The sequence below is a fragment of the Marmota monax genome, unplaced genomic scaffold, assembly GCF_021218885.2.
Source record: "Marmota monax isolate L192 unplaced genomic scaffold, Marmota_monax_Labrador192_F-V1.1 WCK01_AAM20220418_F8-fsc00156, whole genome shotgun sequence".
NCBI lineage: Eukaryota > Metazoa > Chordata > Mammalia > Rodentia > Sciuridae > Marmota > Marmota monax.
This window is the reverse complement of record NW_026694013.1, coordinates 3,435,677-3,459,856: the sequence shown is the minus strand read 5'-3', so window position 1 is coordinate 3,459,856 and position 24,180 is coordinate 3,435,677. Positions and strand designations below refer to the sequence as shown.

General features: G+C 33.2%; 1 protein-coding gene across 1 annotated transcript in view; it reads right to left on the bottom strand.

Annotated features, from left to right (window-relative positions):
• The window catches only part of Ift57 (intraflagellar transport 57), a 54,543-nt gene that overhangs the window by 5,075 nt on the left and 25,288 nt on the right, over nt 1-24,180 (bottom strand). Inside the window, exons 7-8 of the mRNA XM_046464048.2 lie at nt 2,263-2,334; nt 1,341-1,472 (exon numbers count right to left, since the gene is read on the bottom strand). Of these exons, the coding sequence (XP_046320004.1) occupies nt 1,341-1,472; nt 2,263-2,334 (204 nt within the window). The remainder of the gene's footprint in view (nt 1-1,340; nt 1,473-2,262; nt 2,335-24,180) is intronic.

Below are 24,180 nucleotides of genomic sequence, written 5' to 3'. Positions count from 1 at the left end.
TTTGTTTAATGACAAATCCAAAACAGAAGCAGATTACTTAAACATGACCTCTTTGTGTTTGCAATTTCTGCATATCATTTTATGACAACCCCCCTCTTTGTTTATGAATACATTTGTGAAAGTGACATTTAACTGAAGTTATTTTATGTCCTTAATAGGCACCATGTATTTAACTCAAGCACTATAAAATGATGAACTACCTTAACCTTCACATACTGACTGTGTAACTTGCACGGGCATGGTTCACAATAAAAACTGTCCTCGGCCATCCCTAAACAGTTTAGGAGAGTGGTTCTTGGTCAATCAAATTTGCATGTTATGCAGAGAAATTTTGTTTTAAAAAAGAAAATCAATCAAAGTAGAGCAAACTCTGAAATTAATAAGGATTAACAAAGAGTAGGACAGTACAATCAATAGGAATACACTCTCAGAAATTAATCTAACAAATAATTATTTAATATTAAGGTTGGACAGATGCACAGTGGCTATAATCAAAGAATTTCACATCAATTCAACAAAAATATTCATAAATATAAGTGTATATGAGGGAACGACAAATTAAACAGATAATACCATAAAAAGTAAAAACTATTTTCTATTTGGTCTTTGAGTATAGAAGTATATCAAGTTTACTTCCACTTTTTCTCCTCCTAATTTGTCTGCTAAAAGAAAAAAATATATGCCTTCTACTGACATGAGCAAGTATTCTGACTAGTTTGCCTTCACAATAGGAAATAGGGTGTATAAATCCCTCAAAGAAAGTCATTATACCCCTAATTCTGGTATAAAGAACTACTGCTTTCAAAGGATAGTGTTTTTATTTTTATTTTTTTGGTTGAAATCTAATACTTTGAAAGAATGAAAAATTTGTCTCATTTCATTAATTAACCTGCTTGTCTCTGAACATGTTTTGCTTTCATAGTCTACACTATATTACTGCAAGCCATGATGGCAAGAATTGCCTTTTCTCTCTCACACATATAAATGAATACTATTCTTCCTCCTACTCCTATAGTAAATTAACAACAGAGTTAGAAACAAAACAAGGTGTCCTGACACTGTTCCTGTTTTAGCTTATGTTCCCCAACAACATATGTCCTCATTTATTTAAATCAAATGAAAAAATATGTTTAAAGACTTCTAAGAGATAATAATTTCTAATACATGTAAAATGGAGATAAGTTCTATTGCTTCTTTTGGTTTCCTAAAATGGGCAGAAAAATCAAAGTGTTGCTATTTATGAAAAACATTTCATAATTTTCAAATGAAAACTATCGTGTCAAGCTTAGAGATTAGAGTCATGAATTGGGATAAATCCTCGGAAATAATTTTTAAATTACCTCACTCAGCTGGGCTTGAGCTGCACGATATTCTTGAACCAAGTGCTCAAGTTGATTGTTGATGTACTTTTCTCGGCTGCCAATTTTTTCCAGTGTCCTACTAATTTCATTATGGAGTTTGTCCAAAAATCCCTAAAAGTCCAAGGATTTTTAGTGGATTAAAAAACTCAGAAATATTTTTAAAAACAAGTTAAAAATGAGTTAAATATCTCTCAGTCAATATGAAAAAGAAGATAGTGTGAAATTTTAATGGCAAAAAAACGTTTATGATGAGGAATATTTTTGCCACACTGCAGAATACTACAATAAAAAAGAGCCTGGCAAGATTGATTAAATTCATTTCTCCTTATACATATCTACAATTTATGTATATTTGTAATTAGCTTTATATAAACTTTAAAATCAAGGTAGGTCAGGGAGGAACGTGACTTCCCTATCACACAATTCAGAGATAACTAGAATATTCCAGTTGTAAGAGTTCTCTAAACAGAGTGCTCTGGTCTAGAACCTATAACTTTTCACTCAAGCTTCACTTCTTTATGACCGTCTCCAAAAGATTATTTCTAGCATGGCAGCAAGCCCGGGAAAGCTGTAGGTTCTAGGCATTGTGGGTATGATGTTCTCTCATCCCTTGGTATTCAGGACAAAGTGATGCAATGTTTCTAAAATATCTATTACATACATATGTGTAATATATAGAATATATGCAATATATATAGTGTATTTAAAATATAAAAGGTTTTACATTGTTAGCTTTCTTTAGTTGGTTTTAAGTATTAGAACTGCGGAAATGTAATATGATTTATTTAATTAATGAGCTCTGAAAGACAAAAATTGTATTATTTTTCTTTCATGTTTTCCCATAACATGTGTCCCACAGATGAGTAAATGGATATTGATTCAATTTAAGTAATCTACATACCTTGGTCTCCTTTAGAGCAGATTCAATTCCACTTTTGTGCTGGTGCATTTGGTCAACATGGATTCTCCAGTCCTATTGACACAAAGCATATAGAAACAAAGTATAAAAAACTACTTTTCATTCTTTATTTATTATGATGTTGTGTCCTTTATCTTTATTACTTTGACTACTGCCCTATTTCAGGTGGGAAAGTCTTATATATAGATTGCAATTAGGCTGTAAAGAAATATGTGTAGAGAGTACTTCAGGAATAAAGGTTCTAAATAAATGTAAATTGTTTTATGTGTTCACAGAGTGATGGCTGATAATTTGAATATAAATTATTTCTGCACTGCTGGTGGTTAATATTTATGACTACCCATTAAAATGAAAAAAATTCTAATTACTAGAAAAGAAATACTTGTTTAAGCAGTAACAATTATGTTTGCCAGAAGCAACTCTCAACTCTCAACTCAAATATCATATATCAAGGATTAGTTTGTCTCTTGGAAATTACAATGGGGCTCTTTTCTTCAGTCAGAGTTTTGAGTCTCTTTCTTAATAAAGTAAGTCTGTATGATTACTAGAGTTCATGAGTTCATATATTTTGAAATATTTCTAATATTTCAAATATTACTACTACTCTGATTTGAAATCTATATCAACATTTTAATTCTCTACAAGGTATCTTCATGGTATTCAGTTTATATTACTACAGATAAAAATTTTAAGAGACTTGAGAAATATCCAAGATAAGAGAAAAACATTATGGTAAATTGACTTAAGTGATGGAAACAGGATATTTATTAATCCCACATATCTATTTGCATACTTTGATGTTCAACCTTATTATTTGCATTATTTTGTGAAGAGAAAAATATTTTGTAAATTAATTTCATTCTATTTTTGAACTTTGAAACAGGCTAGTGACTACAGGACAAAAAAATTCTTGGGTATTTCAAACTGAATTATAAATTATTAATTTCATACAACATATTAAAGTTGCAAAAAATCTCAAAAGACATCCTTGTCATAAAAGCAAACCACACCATGGTGACAGGAGGGTGTACATATAAGTCCACATGGGTAGTAGTGTCCTAATTGTCACATAAAACAAACTGTCAGTTTAGTTAAGAAAAGGGAAAATGGCTATTTGACACTAGTGAGGGAGTTATAGAAGAAATCAGCATTTTCTTTAACCTTAAGCCATTTTACTGTCTTGTAAGCAAAAAGTATCTCAGAACATGAGAGCTGAGAGGAACTTAGAGATTATAAGCTTGTCCATTTAGCATCATCTACAAATGCACTGGTTTCATGTTACAGCTGAAGGGACCATTCACCACCTGTGACAATGAGTAGACATAGCTGGTAAAGGAACAAGACCCTTCCAACTCAGTCAACACTGGAAAACAGAGAATAAGAAACTGGTTGCCCTTCTACATATGAACAAAATATGGCTAAGTCTCAAAATGGAAACCTATTTAAGCCCAAGTAAGCATCTTTATGAAAGAAAATGAAACTAATACTATTAATAAAATTATTATTATCAATTTTTTGAAAAAAGTACTTCTCCTTCCTGGGTACCAGGAATTGAAATCAGGGACACTCAATTAGAGCCACATCCTCAGCCCTATTTTTGTATTTTATTTAGTGAAAGGGTCTCACTGAGTTGCTCAGTGCTTCACTTTTGCTGAGCCTGGCTTTGAACACATTATCCTCCTATCTCAGGCTCCTGAGCTGCTGGAATTACAGGCGTGCGCTACTGTGCCTGGTTCAGTCTCTGTTTTTGCTCATTTCTCTCTAAGTATATATATGTGAAACACATAACATATACATACACACATATATATCTATATGACACATGTGTATGTATCTCCCCATATATATATGTGTGTGTGTGTGCGTGTGTGTGTATATGTATGTGTGTGTGTATGTATGTATATATATATATATATATATATATATATATATATATATATATATATATATCTTTATTTATTGTAATGGATATGTTTAAAATAGTTTGTGGTCTCCTTTTTCTACCCAGTATTACAAACAAATATATTTTTGCATTTATTGACATCTGACATTCAAAAGAAGCAACCATATCCAACTCTTCTATGTATAATTAGATAACTTACATTGATGTTAAACTCCATGGAGGAGCTGGGATTTCTGTGAGATCTTGAAGCATGAGTAGCATTTCAACAGGATAGAAAAGAGGAGGAGAGGAAAGGTATTTTAGGCTGAAGAAGTAATATGAACAAGGAAAATACATAGGGAATATGAAGCCTAGGCTGGCTAAGGTATAAAATACCAAGTTCTTGGGGTGAGGTAGAAAGGATGGAGAATGAAGAATAAAGCCGAAGAGGTAGATTGAAATAGATAAAAGGCTTTGCCTATAGCAACTAAGGAATGTGGATCTTATCATGTGGCTAATGGAATATTATCAAATATTTTTGGTTTGAGTTTTAAAGTCAAATCCATGTTTTGAGGAATTAATAGTGTGAAGGACTTATTAGAAAAACAAAAGACTAAAGACATGTTGAAGACTAGTTAGGAGACTGTGCAGTGGTCCCTGTCATAGCAGGGTTTGAATTGGAGTATTTATAAGAAGTATTTATAAGAAGGGAAGGGAAGAGAAAGGAGGCTTTCAAAGGATATTGTAGAGGGATAACAAGCAGGACTTGAAGACTAAAGGGAAGGGTGAGTGTGGGGTAGCTGAAGTAGAATAGGGGAGCAGACAGAATAAGGTTTCCAGCCCAGTGAACTGAGGGGACAGTGATACCAGTGTGACCAGAACAGGACAGGGTTTAAGGAAGTAAAAAATACTGAGGACTTTAGTTCAGGACTTGTTAAATTTGATAAACCACAGGGATATTTGTATATTCTTAGAACTCATCAAAGTGGAAAGCTAGTATAATTTATAATTATCTGCCAAGCCAATCTGAAGATTTGTTTTATTAAAATCTAGATGACACATTTCCTAATGTACAGTTGCAGAAGAAATCTTAAAAATGTTCTTACTCTTTAATCCAGCAAATTTCACCTCTAGAAATTATTCCCCCCAAAATATGAAAACACAAATATTAATGTACAAGTTCCTTGTAAAAGAGCAGAAAGCAAGTATGTAATAGTAGAGGACAGTTTAAGCTAATTTTGTAATATGCATCCCACTATGAAAAGTGCCGCAGTCTGGCTGGGCACAAAATAACCGAGCCACCACACAACCTTGTAGATCAAACAGCAACTCTTTATTCCCGAACTCTCACCAACACTCTGCACGCACGTTCTGTGAACACACTGCCTCCACCCGGCTCTGCGCACCAATTCTCTCAGAACCCCGCGAGAATTCAAGGGGAACTCCAAAGGAGCAGGCGCCTGAGGCAGCAGGATACGCCCTAATCCCAGCAGGATCCGCCCTAATCCTGGAGCCGCCCTATTCCCAGTAGGTTCCACCCTAAACTGGGAGCCACCCTAATCCCTGAGCAGGGTCACCTTTCAACCCAAAATACCATGCTTCATTCCTACTTGGCTATGGCTCTCAGCAAAAAGCAATGCAGTATGAAACCAGTTTATAAAGCTCAAAACCAAGCAAAATTCAATGATACACTGGAGCCATACACATATGTAAAAACACTTAAAAGGAAAGAAACTAATGATAGCATACAAACTTAAGGGTGGTTATTGTTGATGAGAAGGCACAGCAGCAGAGGAGTATGCAAGTAACTTTGAAGGTGTTGAAGTAGTCTAATTTTTAATTCAGATAGTGGGCCTGGTTCCTTACTGAGTTTTGAAACTATGTATTGCATATTATATATTAGTGTTACCTATTAAACTGCTAAACTCATGTCCTTAAAATACTTAAATGATAAGCAAAAATGTACATTTAATAGCATACAGGAAAATTGTCTCAATAGAATATTCATTAGATGCTAAATTTAGTAAAAATTAATATTTGAATGTATTTGAATGTGAAAATGTTATGGATGTGCCTTTGTGTGTTTGTATATTAATGCAGGGATTTAAAAAGGGGGGGTCTTTTTAAACTTCTTTATCCTTCCAAAATTTTCTAAATTTCTTACAAGGGAATTTTATTACTTTAATTGTTAAAAAAACTAAAGAAGAAAGGAAAGAAGGAAGGGAAGGGAAGGGAAGGGAAGGGAAGGGAAGGGAAGGGAAGAAGGAAGGAAAGAACGAAGGAAGGAAAGAAAAAACCGGACCTTTTAGGGGGGTACTGGGGATTAAACCCAGGGATGATTTACTGCTGAGTTACATCACCATCTCTTTTGCTTTTTATTTTAAGACAGGGTCTCACTAAGTTGCTTAGGACCTTGCTAAGTTGCTGAGGCTGGCCTTGAACTTGCAATCCTCCTGCCTCAGCTTCCTGAGCCACTGCAATAAAAAATTCTTGAAATGGTTTTAATACAGTTATAGTGGAAAATAAATATATTAAATTATAATTGTGGCATTTTTAAAACATGAACGCAAAAAAGGCAAAACACAGCTTTTGAAAAATCAAGATGGTTAAAAGCTTTTCAAATGTTTACGGTAAAAATAGAGAAGTGAGAAGTTTTAATGATATGTAAGGACTTGAAATCTACTTGGATCCCTGAAATAGATAACATTAAACTATAACAATAGCAATTCTAACATCAGTAGAAAATGCATTGTTACAATGCACTTTTATATAACTTTTCTTACTTGAGACTCAAATGTTTGCAGAGATGAGTAGATATTATTATCATTTTCTATTCACTTCTCTCTTCCCTCTGAGTGTATTATGGGATTTGCTCACTGGGTGTGGGAGGAATAAACTTCTGTACTCCATGGATGCTGGCCTTGGCTAGTATTCTCTTTAACTAGTGGAATGATGACATTGTGCAGAAGCTCTAAAAGGCAGCTCTCTTATACTTTCTTTCATCCATGACAAGGAGCCAGCCCTACACAGGGATCTTTTAGTCTGGGCCCCGGAGTGAGAAACATGGGACCTTGCTGGGGTAAAGTTGCAACACATCAGCAGACATGTATCTTGAGTGAGGATAATGTGTTACTATTACTGTAACCACTGTGATGGGGGGGGGGGTGTTATGTAGAAAAATGAACTATATATAAATATTTTATAGTGAGAAAAACTAGGAATCAGGCTATATAACCCTTCCAAAGTCTCATGTCAGAAAAATGGAAAGCACTTCCAAATTAGTGCATTTTTCACATATATAATTTTCCTGTGTACTGTGATTTTCCCCCCTAGGCTCAGGAAAAATATACACCAGGACACAGATGACCTTGCAGCTCACAGAGTCTATTGGTATCTTTTACTTCTCCCCTGAAAGAGCAGGAACAGGTCCCCATGGCTCTGATGTATCTCAAATCATTTTCTATCAAAAAAAAAAAGCTACTTCTGTTCTGCAATGTGGCCTACCTTTTCCCTCTATTCTCACTGCCTTTTCCCAAATCTGTTATAAATAATTATCAATGAAATCTTAATTAAATGTTCTGTTTTACAAGTTTTATTTTAGTGAATATAAAAATATTTATATAAGGGTTTTTATAGTCTCCATTCAAGAGAGTTAGCCCTAAATCATTAGGTCTTTGTTTCAATTCAAATTTCACTTTCTTCAGGAATTTTTAAGATCATTCTAATATATAGGGAAGGAATCCTGTATGCTCACTCCAAAGATTTGTTAACAAATGGAGATTATTTGATGTTTACACTGGTAATTATTAAATGAATAGGAAAACAAATGTCCTTTCTCTCACAGATTTTTCATTATATCAAGCAGTCTCTTTTATTTTCTTATTATGTCATCCAATTATAATAAGAAGCACAAAAAATTCTGATAACTCCCAATTCAAAATTTGCACATTATATAAAATGTTTATTATCTTTATTGTTTTGCTAAAGTAAGGCATTACAGTTTGGATGTAAGGTGTCCCTCAAGCTCCTGTTAATGCAGGAAGTAAAATGGTTAGATTAGAAGAGAGGTAATCTAATCAGTCCATCCTAGTTTGAATGAATAGGTGGTAACTGAAATCAGGCGGGGCATGGCTGGAAGAGGTGGGTAACTAGTGGCATGTACTGGAAGGATACATCCACTTTGTGGCTACTTCTCTTTCTGCTTCCTGATCTCTCCATGAACTGAGCAGCTTTTCTCTGCTGGGCCCTTCGCCCATGATATGCTTGCCTCACTTTGGGCCCAGAGTGATGGAGTTGACCATCTATAGACAGAGACCTCTGAAACTGTGAGTCCCAATAAACTTTCCCTCCTCCAAGTTGTTCTTGTGAGATATTTTGGTCACAGTGACAAAAAAAAAAAAAAAGAAAAAAATGACTAAAACTTGTAGACACTAGGAGAACTTACCGTTTCTAATCTGCTACAGATGAATAATCTAGATAACCTTGCTAGAACTCTCTCTAAAACAAGGATAAGTTCCAAAGGATTAATGGCACTGTCCTACAAATAAAATGCCTGAGCTTTAGGCTTTAGTTTGTGTGAGAGATTTTTATTTTGGCTAGTCAGAGATTTTCTTTCTTTTGACATAGATTAGTACAACATAACATCCATCCTGAGACCTTTATAAATCTACTAATGATAATTACTATGTTAACATTCATGGAATGTTTAGTATGTAGTAGGCACTATGCTCATCACTACAGATACATAATCAATTCTTTAAAAATCTTTACTAAAATGAATAAGTTGAGATTTAGCTATTTTTTTTTTTGGTTTGATGAGTAATATTCATTGATGAAAGTAGAGTGCTGAAATTCCCATCTACTATTGTATTACAGCCTATCTCTTCCCTAAGTCAATGATGTTTGCTGTCTATAACTGGGTGCTCCATCATTAAGTGCATATGTTTTTCCTTTTGTTGAACTAATCACTTTATTATAGATAACTTTCTTTGTGTATATGTATGTGGTGTGTGTGTGTGGTTTTCCAGTTTTTTGTCTATTTATGTAAGTGTAGCTGCTCCTACACTTACTGTTCACCCATTCATTCACATGGAGTAATTTTTTCTGTCCCTTCACTTTTAAAGTCTGTATGTATCTTTAACTATAAAGTGAATTTAAAAAAAAGAAAAAAGGAAAAGGAAACATTGAAGTTAGCTTATATCATAAACCAAATAGGCCTCCTAGAGACTTAAAAAACATTTAATGCAACAGCTACATACATATTTGTCTCATTAGCACATAGAACATTCTCCAGAATAGGTCATATTTTAGTGGTCACAAAACAATTCTTGACAAATTCAAAAAAGGAAAAATTGTATCATGTATCTTCTCTAACCACAATGGAATAAAACTGGAAACAATACAAAAAACTTTAGAAACTGTACAAATACATGAAAACAATGCTCTTGAATGACCAATGGGTCAACAAATAAATCAAAAGAAAAATTTTAAAAATTCTTGAGACCAATGAAAATGGAAACACAACATGCCAGCAAAAAAGCAGTACAAGAAGGAAGTTTATCGCATATGTTCACGTTTTAGAAAGATACAAAGATCTCAAATAACATAGTCTAACAATTCAGTACAAGGAACTAGGAAAACAGAACAAGCTAAGTCTAAAATTAACAGTAGGAAAGAAATAACAAAGATCAGAGGATAAATAAATGAAAGACAAACTAAAAAATTACAGAAGGGCTGGGGTTGTGGCTCAGTGGTAGCATGCTCGCCTAGCATGCATGGGGCACTGGGTTCGATCCTCAGTACCACATAAATGTAAAATAAAGATTTGTGTCCAACTAAAAAATTAAAAAAAAAATTACAGAAGACCAATAAAACAGAATTGGTTTTTTGAAAATATAAACAAATTCAACAAATGTTTAGCTAGACTAACAAAGAGAAAAGACCCAAAGAGAAAAATGAGAAATTCCAATTGATACCTCAGAAATAAAAAGAATCAGTACAGATTATTATGAACAACTACACACCAACAAATTGGAAAACCCAGAAAAAATGGACTAATTTTAGACACATATAACCTGTCAAAATTGAATCATGAAGACATAAAAAATCTGAATAGACACATAATAATAGACACAAGATTGAATCAGTTATTAAAAGGTTCGAAGTAAAGAAAAATCCAGGACTGTAAGGTTTAACTGTTAAATTTTACCAAACTTCTAAAGAAGAACTAACATATGTATTTTTCAAATTATTCATCCCCAAAAATGAAAAGGAGGGGAATCTTATGAAGTCATCCTATGAGGTTCTAGGAGCAAGATGGCAGATTAGCATCAGGCAGCGTTTCTTTTAACTCAGCTGCCCAGAACTCAAAGAGCAGGATATTACCATGTCTCCATAAGGCTTAAGAGTGAAAAATCCTGAGAATGGAGGAACAGTCTGCCCTAGCCAAACCAGAGACTGTTTGACTCATTAATCTGATATTTTAAAAAAACCTCTCCACCCAAAGTCATCTTATGAGGCCAGCATTATCCTGATACCAAAACTAGTTAAGGACACAACAAAAAATGAGAACTATAGACCAATGTCCCTGATGAACACATGCAAAAATTCTTGACCAAATATTAATAAATTGAACCCGACGCAAAGCACATAAAAAGAAGTATACACCATGATCAAGTAGAATATGACCTAGTGATGAAAAGATGGGTCAACACATGCAAATCAATAAAAGTCATACATCACATTGACACAATAAAAGACAAAAACCATATCATCATGTCAATAGATGCAGAAAAAGCCATAAAAATTCAACTTACTTTCATGATTAAAAAAAAAAAACAACCTCAACAAATTAGGTGTAGAAGGACATTACCTCAATACAATAAAGGCTACCTTAAACAAACCCAAAGCCCACATCATACTAAATGGAAAAAATTAAAAGCATTTCCTCTAAGAGGATGTCTACTTTCATGACGCTTATTCGGCACAGTACTAGAAGTATTAGGCAAGAGAAAGAAATAAAGGATATCCAATAAAAATGGAAGAACTCAATTTATCCCTGATGAAGCTGATACAATTTTATGTACAGAAAAGTCTTTTGATTTCACTAAAAAAAAACTATTAGAATTGATGAATGAGTTCAGTATTTTCAGTCTGCAAAATCAACATACAAAAATAATTAACTGGTTGAATAAGAAATCAAGCAACCCCATTTTCAATATGTATAAAAAAATCTAATAAGAAATTTAACCAAGGAAACGAATGATCTTTATAATTAAAATCACAAAACACTATTAAAAGAAATTGATGAGGACACACACACACACACACACACACACTCACACAAAAAAATGGAAAGATATCCTATGTTCATGGACTGCAGAAATTGATATTATTTAACAGTCTACACTACCCACAGTGATGTACCAACTCAATGTAATCCCCATTAAAATACCAATGGTATTCTTCATAGAAATATAAAAAGCACTTTGAAATTCACATGGAAGCCTAGAAGGCATCAAAAAATCAAAGCAATTTTGAACCAAAAGAACAAATCTGGAGGCATCATAATACCTAATATACTAGAAAGCTATAATAACCAAAACAACATGGTACTGTGGCATAAAAACCAGTATATAGACCAATGGGGTGGAACATAGAATCCAGAAATAAACCCACAGATCTACAGTCAAATGATCTGACAAAAGTGCCAAAAATCTAAATTGGGAGGAAAGGAAATCTCTTCAATAAATGGTCCTGAGAGATAACTGGATATCCATATGCAGAATGAAAGTGGACCTCAATCTCTCACCCTATACAAAAATAAACTAGAAATGGACCAAAGACCTACATGTAAGATCTTAAACTATAAAATTTTAAGCAATCATAGGGAAAAGACTTTGTGGCATTAGTACAGGCAATGATCTTTTGAATAAGACCCAAGAAGTACAGGCAACAAAAGTCAAAATAGATAAATGGAATTGCATTAAAATGAGATGTTTCTGCAAACAAAATAAGAGTAAAGAGATAAAAGAACAGAATGGGAGAAAATATTTACAAAGTATTCATCTGACAAGGGATTAATAGTCACATTATATGAGGTACTAAAAAATCTCAAATATAAACTACCAAATAATTTGTTTAAAGATTGGCAAATGATCTGAACACATATTTTTCAAAAAAAAAAAAAAAAAAAAGATATATACATGGCCAAAAATGCTCAATGTTACTAATCACCAGGGAAATGAAAATCAAAATCACAGTAATATACTGTGGTAGTCAGCTTTCTGATACTGTAAAAATAACCTGAGTTAAATCAAATTATAAGGAGGAAAGGTTTATTTTAGCTCATAATTTCAGAGATTTCAGTCCATGGTCAATTGGCCCTGTTGCTTTTGGCCTGTGGCAACACATTCACCATGTTAGGAATACATGTGGCAGAGGAGATTTTCACCTCATGGCATCCAGAAACAAAGACAGGAAGTTGCTAAGATTCCAATATTCCCTTCAATTGCATGCCCACAGTGATCTAATTTCCTCCAACTAGGAATCACCACTTAAAAGTTCCTTCATCTCCCAATAGCATCGCAGGCTCGTGGCCATGCCTTTACTACATGGGCTTTTGGGGGAGGTTTAACATTCAAACAACAGCAGATATCACTTCACCCCAGTTAGAATGGCTATTATATATATAAAAAAGTTCTTTATGCAGAGAAATAATAAAAATTTTTCCTTATGCAGAAAAAGAGAAATTCTTACACACTGTTGGTATGAATGTAAATTAGTACAGCATTATGGTAAATAGTATGAGAAGTATTCTCAAAAAACTAGAAATAGAAGTACCTTATGATCCAGCAATCTCCCTACTGGGTATATATCAAAAGGAAATCAGTGTGTTAAAGACACATCTGCTCTTGCATGTTTATTACAGGAATGTTCACAATCAATAAGATATGGAATCAACCTAGGTATTCACAGATGAATGAATGAATAAAGAAAATTTGGTACACACACACACACACACACACACAAATGCTGTTGAGCTATTAAAAAGAATAAAATTTGGCATTTGCAGTAAGATTGATGGAGTGGAGGGCATTATGTTAAGTGAAATAAGCCAGATGAGAAAGACAAATATCACATGTTCTCATTCATATGTGGAATATAAAAACGTTTATTTCACAGAGGTAGAGAGTAGAGTCATGGCCACTTGATGTAGGAACAGTAGAGGGTAAGGGGATTAGGAGGAAGTCAGAAACTGAGTACCAAAAAATAGTTATACAGGATGAAGAAGTTCTAGTGTTCTATGTGGGAGAGGGTGACTATAATTCACAAATATTTATTATATATTTCATATAAAATTAGAAGAATAATATGAAGGTTCCTAAAAGAAATGATATATGTTAAAGTAGATGAAAATGCTAATTGCCCTGATCTGACATTACAAATAATATACATGTACTAAATTTTCATGCTATTGCCCACAAATATGTGTAATTATGATATACAAATACAAATAAAAAAATCAATCAATATAATTCACAAGGGAAAAATATTTACTGTATGATCATTTCAACAAATGAAAAACACTCATTTGATAAAACATTAACATCCTTTCATGATAAAAATTCAGCAAACTTGAAACAGAAGATATTTATAAGTCTACTAAAAGATAGTTACAAAAGTCATAAAGCTGATATACCTAATGGTGACATCAAAATATTGAAGGCTTTCTCCCAGATAATATTGCATACATCCAATATAAGCATAGAGTTCTTAGGTAGTACAGCAGGCAAGATAAAATCAAAAGGCATAAGGATTGTAAAGAAGAGTTAAGATTGATATTATCTGCAATGACAAAATTCTAAATGTAGGCCTACCAACTACCCAAGTTTGCTGGATAGATGTAAAGATAAAAAAAGAATTGTATTTCTATATATACTACCAACAGATAAACAGAAAATAAAATCTAAAGGATACCATTTTCATTATTATCAAATAACAACAAGTAGAATGATAAAATAGAGTCTAGATACAGACCCACAAATGCATGCTTACTTGACTTATAACAGCAGTACATTGGTGAAAGAATCACCTTTTCAATAAATGGTTGGGTCATTTGCATATACATATAAAAACAAATCTTAAGTTCTATCTCACACCATAAATAAGAATTAAAACTTAGATAATGTTATAGTTTGGATTTGAAATGTCCCCCTAAAGCTCACATGTTGAAGGCTTGGACTACAATGGAGCAATGTTAAGAGGTATGGCTTTTGGGAAGTGATTGGATCATGAGGCCTCTAATATCACCACTGGATTAATTTATAGATGGATTCATAGCTGAATAAAGCATAGTGAGGTGGTGGAAACAAGGAGGTGGGATCCAGTTGAAGGCAATGGGGGTCCTTGGGGACTATATCTTGTGCCTGACACTGTCCCCCCACCCCCATCCTTTCTGGCTTCCATGAGCTGAGCAGCTTTCCTCTGCCACACCCTTCTGCCATGTTGTTCTTCCTCACCTCAGGCCCAAAGCAATGAAGGAGGCTGTCAACCATGGGCTAATACCTCTGAATCTATAAGCCAAAATACAACTTTGCTTCTTTAAGTTGTTTTTCTCAGGTATTTTGTCATAGCCACAAAAGCTAACTAACACAAATGAATTGCAGATCTCAATGTGAAAGGCAAAAACAATAAAGCAAGAAGAATACAGGGTAATAACTTCATAATATTGGAATAAGTGAAGATTTCTTAAACAAGTTATTAACTATATTCACCCTTGTAATAGACCACTTTGAGCATATTAAAACTAAGCCAATATTTTTCATGATACACAAATAAGGGAATGAAATAAGAAGCTAAATAGTTGATATTTGGAATATATATATGTACATGTACATATATACATATATATGTATGTATATATGTATATATATTGATATTTGAAATATATATGTATATATATATATATTGCAAATATCTATCTATCTATCTATCTATATGACAAAGAACTTAGATCCAGAATATTTAAAGAACTTCTATGAATCAAAAGAAAGACTGCAAAAATTAGAATTGGCTATCCAAATGTCAATAAACATATGAAAAGTATTTCAACCTCATTAGTCAACAGAGAAATGCAAATTAAAATGACAATGAGAGGACTAGGGTTGTGGCTCAGTGGTAGAGTGCTTGCCTTCCATGTGTGAGGCCCTGGGTTTGATCCTCAATACCACATATAAACAAACAAATAAAATAAAGGTATTGTGTCCATCTATAATTAAAAAATATTTTTAAAAATGACAGTGAGATATCACCAAACACCTACCCTGATGACTGAAATAAAGACTACTGAATATTGATAAAGATCTGAAGCAATTGGAATTTTCATGCACTATTGAGTATAAATTTTTATAATCACTCTCAAAAACTATTTGACAAGGTCTGTTTGAGCTGAACATATATGTATATACATCATAAACTAATAATTCTACTCCTAATAAAACTTTCAGTAGAAACGTGTACATGTTTACTAAAAGACAAAAATAAATTCATAGCTGTGTTCTTTATAATAGTCTCAAATTGGTAACAGTCCACATATGCCCAGATGCAAGCTGTCCTAGGAAGGAGGAGACCTTGAGTTAGGTATCTCTCTACCAATGGAAGGAGAAGATAGCTGGAGGCTGACCACACTTTCTGCAGCTGGGCAGCATGTCCTTGCTTGTAAAGGGATTTGAACAGCATATCTCTGTTTCAACTGCAGTGAAAGAGATTTAATTATTAAAATTATAATTGTATCTGCAGTGGGAGAGAGGTAGGGGAAATGTGAGCTGCAGTCCAAGAGTAATCAGTCTCAATATTTTAATGTGGAATATCAATGTTCCTGTGGCATGTTTAAAAACCCATTCATGGTCAATAATAGAATTTTTAAAAAATCTGATGGCAGGAAATTGGATTAAGTGAAAAGATGGAGAAGATGGTTTGATAGAAGGATGTGCAGATGTCTAAGTTCACCGTAGCAAATATTTCTGGAACAAGTCTATCATACTCTCTGTAAGGACATAGGCAGAGTAAGTCTTTCTCTCTCTTCCACAAAGAACAATCCCTTTGCAATCCCTTTGCCAATGAAAAAACAAAAACCAAAAACCAAACAAACAAAAAACATTATCTGTATTTTATTTTCACCACTTTGCACAAGAAGGTTTAGAATCTCTTCAATGTATTGTCAGAATTTCTAGCATAAACAACTGTCTATTATGTATATAATTGTGTGTGAGCTCGTGTGTGAGAGAAGAAAAATATCTTTCATGAGACTGTTCACTCAATTAAATAACTTTTTTATGATATTGACTTACTTTCTTAATGAAAAATCCCCATCATATTGAAGAATAATTACAGAATGTAGCCTTTCTGAATTTTTAAATGTGACATTTTTCTTCCATTGCCATCAGCTTAGTCTTTTGTGGTACACCCTTGTGTACGAAAACATGATTGTGGTATGAAAACATGATTTTTCTTTTTACGTGTTCAAAGAAATAAACACATACTTAGGAAGAGTTAAGAACATCAGCCCCCAACTCCATCTGCAGTTTTGATTACCTATGGCCAAGTGAGATCTGAAAATATTAAATGGAAAATTCCAGAAATAAACAATTTATAAGCTGTAAATTATGCGCCATTCTGAATAGCATGATGAAAAATTTCATGTTGTTTGGCTCCATCTCACCTGGTTATGAGTCATCCTTTTGTTCAGTGTAATCACACTGCATATGGTACCCACCCATTGGTCACTGCTAGTAGTCACTTGGTATCCCTTTTGGTTATCAGATCAACTAAGTATAGCAGTGCTTGTGTTCAAGTAACCTTAATAGCCTAATGGAACATCATAATGCCTACATCATTCACCTCACTTCATCACATATTGTATCGTCTCACATCATCACAAGTGTGAGAACAGTATAGTACAACAAGATATTTTAAGAGAACACATTCATCTTTTATTACAGTGTATCGTTATAATTTATTATAGTTATTTTTATTAACTTTATCATACATATTCATATATAGGTAAAACATAGGATTCAGTACAATCTGCAGTTTCAGGCACCTACTAGGGGTCTGGGGTACATATACTCTGTGGATAAGGGGTGACCACTGTATATACGTGTGGTGTAATGTTGTAGTGTCTTTGTTGTAGAGGGTATGGGAATAATGGTTGTTAGAAATATGTGTTTTCTCAGGGAAGTTCCTGCTTTCTAGATATTTCTCTCTTGTAGAGAAAAATTAAACAGTGGCACAGTGGATAAGCAAGGCTATCATAACATTCACTGGGATTCTCACACCTGCCTATAATTGAACCGAAACTGGAGAGCCACAATTTCTAAATGTAATACCTTGTTAGTTAAATAATTACATTTGTAATGTGTGCTGAGAGTATCTTTACCATCTGTTTCTAAAGAGTTTTCATATGTTGACTCAGACTTATTACTGATACTTACTCCACTTACACTAGTTTAATTTGGCCATACAGATATTCCCAGCAAAGGTTTCCAGGCTTTATAAGGAGTTACAGGCCTAGAGAAGAGATTTGGCAAGGCAGATGCTCATATGTCAAATCAGAAATCAAAATTTAATTATTTCGTGGGATGCTGAGTAACCATTGTGGTGATCTGGATCGATGACTTTGACAGTCCCTTCCAACATCAGGCATCTACTAATCACAACTTGGATCTCACATTGATACTCAATATCCCTCCCCCCACAAAAATGAACAAACAAAAAAACAATTAACAATCATCTCCTGCATATTTAAAAAACAAGAAATATAAATTATTATTTTGGTAAAAGTAAACAGAATCAAATCTAATGGCATAAAAACCATGGGTACAAAATTTGTTCAAATCTTAAGGAATTTTAAATAAAACTCAGTGATAGAACTACTCTAATATGATTGATTGGAAAAATGAGTCAAGCCAATAAAAAGGACATTTTTGTAGAAAGGCCCATATGACAAATGGTTTCTGCTTCAATTCATATTCTATATTAAGTAATTTAAAGGAAACATTAAATCATACTTTGCAATAATGAAATATTTAGGTAGTCTAGACATTTTAATTATAATCAATAAGTATTAATTCACTGCTCTCAATCACAATGTCTATTTGCAGTGTATCAGCAGTGAGGCATTAGTCACTTCCCTCTGCAGTAGTTACAAAACATGCAGTCTTTATTGGTTATTTCCTTAAAATATGCCACACCACTGTTGATGCTTTTTAGTTACAGCTGATGAGAATCTCTAAAGCAAAAATACTTGTTCTCCTATTTTAACTTGTGATAAATGGAACCTTTTCCCCATCTAGTTGAAACATTTATCACACTCAGTGTAAATAGAAAGGAAGGCATCATCAACCATCTTTAAACAAAGAATATCCTGAATGTTCAATAAGACTCTGACAGAAGTGACTAAAAATCTTTCCCAGTTACTTAAGGATGGCTGGATTTTTCTCCAGCCCTTTGCTGCATTTTTACAGTATAATTTTAACCACAATATTCTTTCCCCAAACCCTGCTATCCATGACCCACATGCAACAAAGTGAAAACAGTTGACCTTGCAAATACTATGTAAGTTCACAAAATAACACACCTTGTTTACAAATAATAATTCAAAAGAATATTGTTTTCTGTAGACGCTTTTAAAGAAAGGTTGCTGAAAAGTCCATCAGTGAGTACTTTCCCTCATTCTGAGATGACGTGGAAATTGAGTAATCATGCAGGCTGCTCTAAAAATGTATGTGTCTAGTTAATTTAAGCAGTTTATTTTGATAGCAATTCACCTCTCTTTGATTACAGCAGGTGTTTCAAGGATAAATTTGCTGAAAATTGCATTTTGTTTAAACAACAGCAGCATGTACATTTATGGCCTTGCTATATTAAAAAGCATTTATTGTCTGGCAGCAATAGATACAATTACAAACATTTGTGACAGTAATTGGAGCTATTACTCCTGCATGGAGCCTCATGGAGACCAACTTATTGCCACCTGTATTTACATTTGTTACTGGTAATTGCAAAAGCTGTTTTTTTTTTTTTTTTAATTTTGTGCCTTTTTTTTCTTTAATAATTTAAAGACTATTTCTTAACAGAAGGTCTGACTACCAGAAAATCTGTAAGAATTATAAAGGTAGTTTCTTCAAATAAGAGGCAGAATTCCATTTTTAATAATTATTATATACATAAAATGTATTCCTGTATCCCAGCCCACAGAATATATTACACCTTTTGGCTCATAGATACAATGATCCTATTGATGTATCCTATCTAACAACCAGAGTATAGTCTTAAGACACGCTCTTTAGTCCCAAACAATAACAATTTATAAATCCCTGCAGGTCAGAAATATTTAGAGAAACTAAATTTTATTAACACCTTCTTATACTGCATCCAAATACAGTGATGCTATAGAAGGTCAAAACAAGCTACTCTCTCTACTGCTTTGGAATGAGAAAAATACCCTATCTTGCTTCCAGATATAGATTTATCTACAATAATGAAAGGAAAAAAGGCCCACTATTATAACTTTCTTCAGGATTTGACTTCCAATTCAAAGAGACTGAGATCTAATATAGCAATTTTGTAGTCCCTCCAGGTTCATTTAAATGGAATTCTACCTGCTGATTAACGAAGGCCTCTCTCCTCCCTCTTAGATTTTAGCTTTCACAGTGACTACAGAGCCCAAGGGCTCAAGACTATTGCAATGATTTCATCCTTAGCACAATGACTCTTCCCAAAAGGTTTCCTGCTGTGAATTACCCAAGGCAACACCTATATAGTTTACTTTGGTTAAAATAAAACTCAATTGCTTGAAGTTGAAATTTAAAGTTTAAGGTTCTTTTTACAACAGGACTCTGAGAAAATCAGATCATCAAGAATAGGAAAGGATGTAAAAAAGCAGTCCAGTGAATCAAAGGTTTGAAATAATTAGAAATACATGCTGTAATATTTCCAAAGCCTTAAAAAATAATCTCTTTATCTAAATTCCTTGTAATGAATCTGAAGATTTACATAATTACTACAGACATTTTGGTGGAATGGAGGGAGAACCTACCCAACTATCTTTTAAAACAACAAAGCAAGAAACATTTAATTATAATTTGGAAAAAATCTACTTAATTCATTAATCAAAATTTTAATTACAATATCTACCGGGCATTAAAGCATGTTAGAACATTTGTTTATTGCATTAAATACCTAATAGTAAATCATTACAATGTACGATCTTTTAGAAATAAATATCGTATAATTTTAAAAAGGGTCTATGTTAAGGGTTAGTTGAAAACTGATTTCACACTTTATAATTTTCCTTACTTCTGAGAAATAGAAATAAATATTATTCATGTTTACTTGGCTTCTATTGTGGTAAGAATCCTGGATTTGAAAAAAATCATTCTATATTAAAGACTAATATGATTGATGATTTTAAGAAGCCATTTCCTTGGTCAAAGAATGATGTTCAGAGACTAAATATACAAATGGACAACAGACAATAGTAGCCATTATTAAACAAACAAACAAACCAACAGAATTCAGATCCACAATCTCTAGTAACCAGTCCAGGAAGCCAAACTACAACTTCTGTAGCAATTAGCCCCAAACTTATTCAGTGATGGCCAGCTTCCCCATTTTTGCCCAGCACCCTCTCTAAATTTAGGACCAAGGTTTAGATGAATCCACGCATCTTACCCTAACCAATCAATCACATAAAAAAGTCTATGTTGGCTTAGCTCACCTCTAGATTTCTGGACATGTCTGAACATATATGAAGGCTTCCCCTCTTTGTTTTGCTAAAAAGTCTTTTAAGTTCCCTTGTACTTGACTTTGACTCTCTGCCAAATACAAGTGATGGTTGGCTGATGCCCTTGCTATAGCAAGTTCTAAATAAATAGCCTCTGCATGTTCTCATTTGAAAAGTCTCCATTAATTTCAATAAAGTCAAATAAAGGTTTACTTTTCGTAGTTAAAACTCAAGACAAAAGATTCATTTTCTCAAGAAACAGTATTATTTAGAGACTCAACATTAGTTAATAATACAAAAAGTAAAAATCTATATGGGTATTCATCCACATCTATTTCCCAAGAAATATGAGACATGTAGCATTCTTTGGTACCTCAGCTTCAACTACTGTTACATTCAAATCAATGACTGTCAACTGATTCACTTAAAAACTTAAAAAATATATATGTTATCATTATGGAATTCAACATTTTTCAGTTATGTAGGAAACTTTATCCTTCCAGAATTCTCATAAAGTACCCTGAAAGAGCCTCTCACACAAACTGAAAAAAGGTTAGTGGCTTCAACCTACAGGTTGGTCTGATTATACACTCTTGCAGCAATGAGTAAGCATAGAAGATTTCTAAATTTAGTTTTCTAATTACTCTTCATTTCTGTTTCCTACCTTCCATGCTTTGCCTTTGAATGGGCCTTTCACCTTTAATAACCACTTGTTTCTCTAACATGACTCATTGGCACGATCCATTTCATACTATTGATCTATACTGTCAGATCTTATGGTCCCTATGCTAACCTACACTCTAACCTCTAGTTCTTGTATTACTCTGCTCTGCCATTTTTCCTCCCAGATTCTAGTCCTCCTGGTTTTACTCTAATCTGCTAAGCATGGCAAGCCTGGCACTCAGCTGGGTATTAACAGTAACCTTCAAGAACTACAGACAGCCATTAAAGTTATTGTTTTTAATTTTTAACAATGTGTGAAAATGCTCATGATGCATCATATTTTTAAAAAGAGATATAATTGTAATTATATAAATAAAAGCACACTGAAATGGTGACCAACATATAATAAGTTATTCTTTTGACACAATTCTAAGTGCTTTAGAATGTTCATTCATTTTATCTTTTAATAACTCATTGAAGGAGATGTTATAATAAATTCAATTTTACAGATGAAGACACTGAGGTACAAAGTGGTTGAGTAACTTGCCTGCAGGGTCCAATAGTGTTGAACTAGAATATTTACTCAAGCAACCTAAGTTCAGAACTTGTGCTTTTAACCATATACTATATTGTTACTAACTGAGTAGGCAAAAGCTCAAATACCATATCACTTACAAAGGCCAGGCAATCAGAGCTTGGCACATAGACCACACTTAATAAATGACAGTTATTACTATCTGTTATCATCATATTACATGTACATTTACTAGGGCAAAAATGAGAAAGATTTACCAAAGTGATAGTTACATGAATCCGATTATGACCCATTGTAAAGATATAAGCTGAGGCTTATAAAAAATATTCCTTAAGTGATGAAAGCATTACTATAGAAATTTTGTAAATTCTTCCTGAATATAGGCACCAAATACAAAAGGGCTATAATAGAACACAATAATAATATAATGATAATTTATTAGATATTAACTATGAGTCAGACTGTCCTCAATGCTTTATGTCTTTGTGAGGTAATATGATTAGTTCTATTTTACAAATGAGGAAAAGGATGAACAAAGAGGTAAAATAGCTTGCATTAGGTCACATGGTAAATAAGTAGCATAAACATGACCTCCAGGGGCCAAGGGAAGGTATATGAGATAAGTTAATCTGCAGGTCTTCATAGCTACCACTATTCCACTAAGGTTTTGAAACGTTGTCTCAAAAAATCAGGAACTGAGACTAGACTACATGGGTGATCTTTAGATCTTAATTCATAGCACACTACCTGCCCTCTTCCTCTTTGAAACAGTGCTTCCATATTATTTTTATAATTAAAAACAAAATTATATTTAAAAAGGCTCAGAAATTAGAATAATTCTTAACTAGTTAAAGATCTAAGTCTAGTCTGATTATTAATACTCTAATTTAGCTTTAAGTCCAGCAGGGCAGTTGTGCAACATATATGGGTACCACTGTCAGGTCTCATAAAGATCAATAAAAAAGAGAAAGATAAAAATTCAATAGAAAAGAAAAGGGTGAGAAAAATAATGAGGAAAAAAGTAAGGGGGAGATGGGCCAAAAATTTACAAAATGTAGGCATAGGATACCAAAAATACTCTTAAATAATTTTAGGTGGCACCAATGTCTACTCTGGTTTCGGTAACCTCAGACTAAAGAATAAACTCCTGAACCTTACCCATTTGGTCATAACTGAAGCATTACCACAGTGGCATATCCTAGAATTTGGCTAAAATTACTGACCTTCTTGAAGAACATCGAACTATGTCTTTAAACACATGATTCCTACATGGAGCAGACCTGAGTTGGTATCTGGGTGTGTAACTATCCTAGAGTAATCATTAGGAGCTATAAGCAATGGTAATAAGAGAACTATGAACACAACCCATTACAACTGATATATTTATAAAAATTAATTATCTTCAGTTGTGAAGCATATTTGGTTTTTTTGGCAACATATTCATTTTCCTAATTCTATTTTGTTTAAGCTAATATTAAAATTACTTTACTATCTTTGAAAACTGGCAATAGTAACAGATAGTATCAGACAACAGGGATAAGTTACTTTGCAAAAAATCAACTGATTGCAATATTATGGAGAGTACACAAAATAAAATATTGCTGTATGATACAATTTCATCCAAATATATATGTTATAATGTGTAAAAACAAAAGAGAAAATTTTCTTCTCTTTTCTTTTGTAATTCCCAACCACAAAGCAGAGAGAGAATAAACAACCTGTGGGAATAAAAAAGAAAAATAAATATTTGACTCAGTGTCAAGTAAATTTGGGACTCATTTACCATGAATGCAAGGCTATTTTCAAGAAGTTTCTAATGGATTTAAATAATAAGTTCTTTATTACTTATCTCCCATATCTTTAAGTTATTTAAAAATTAATCCAATGATTACCAGTAAAATACATTGATCCCAAAATAATTAATTTCTTTTTTTCCAATCAAATAAGTAAAGTAGATATATATAAATGTCTTAAATAGCCTGGTGTTGAGTGAATGGTTATTAGTATGTTGGCCAAAATTAAAGGAGAGGTGGT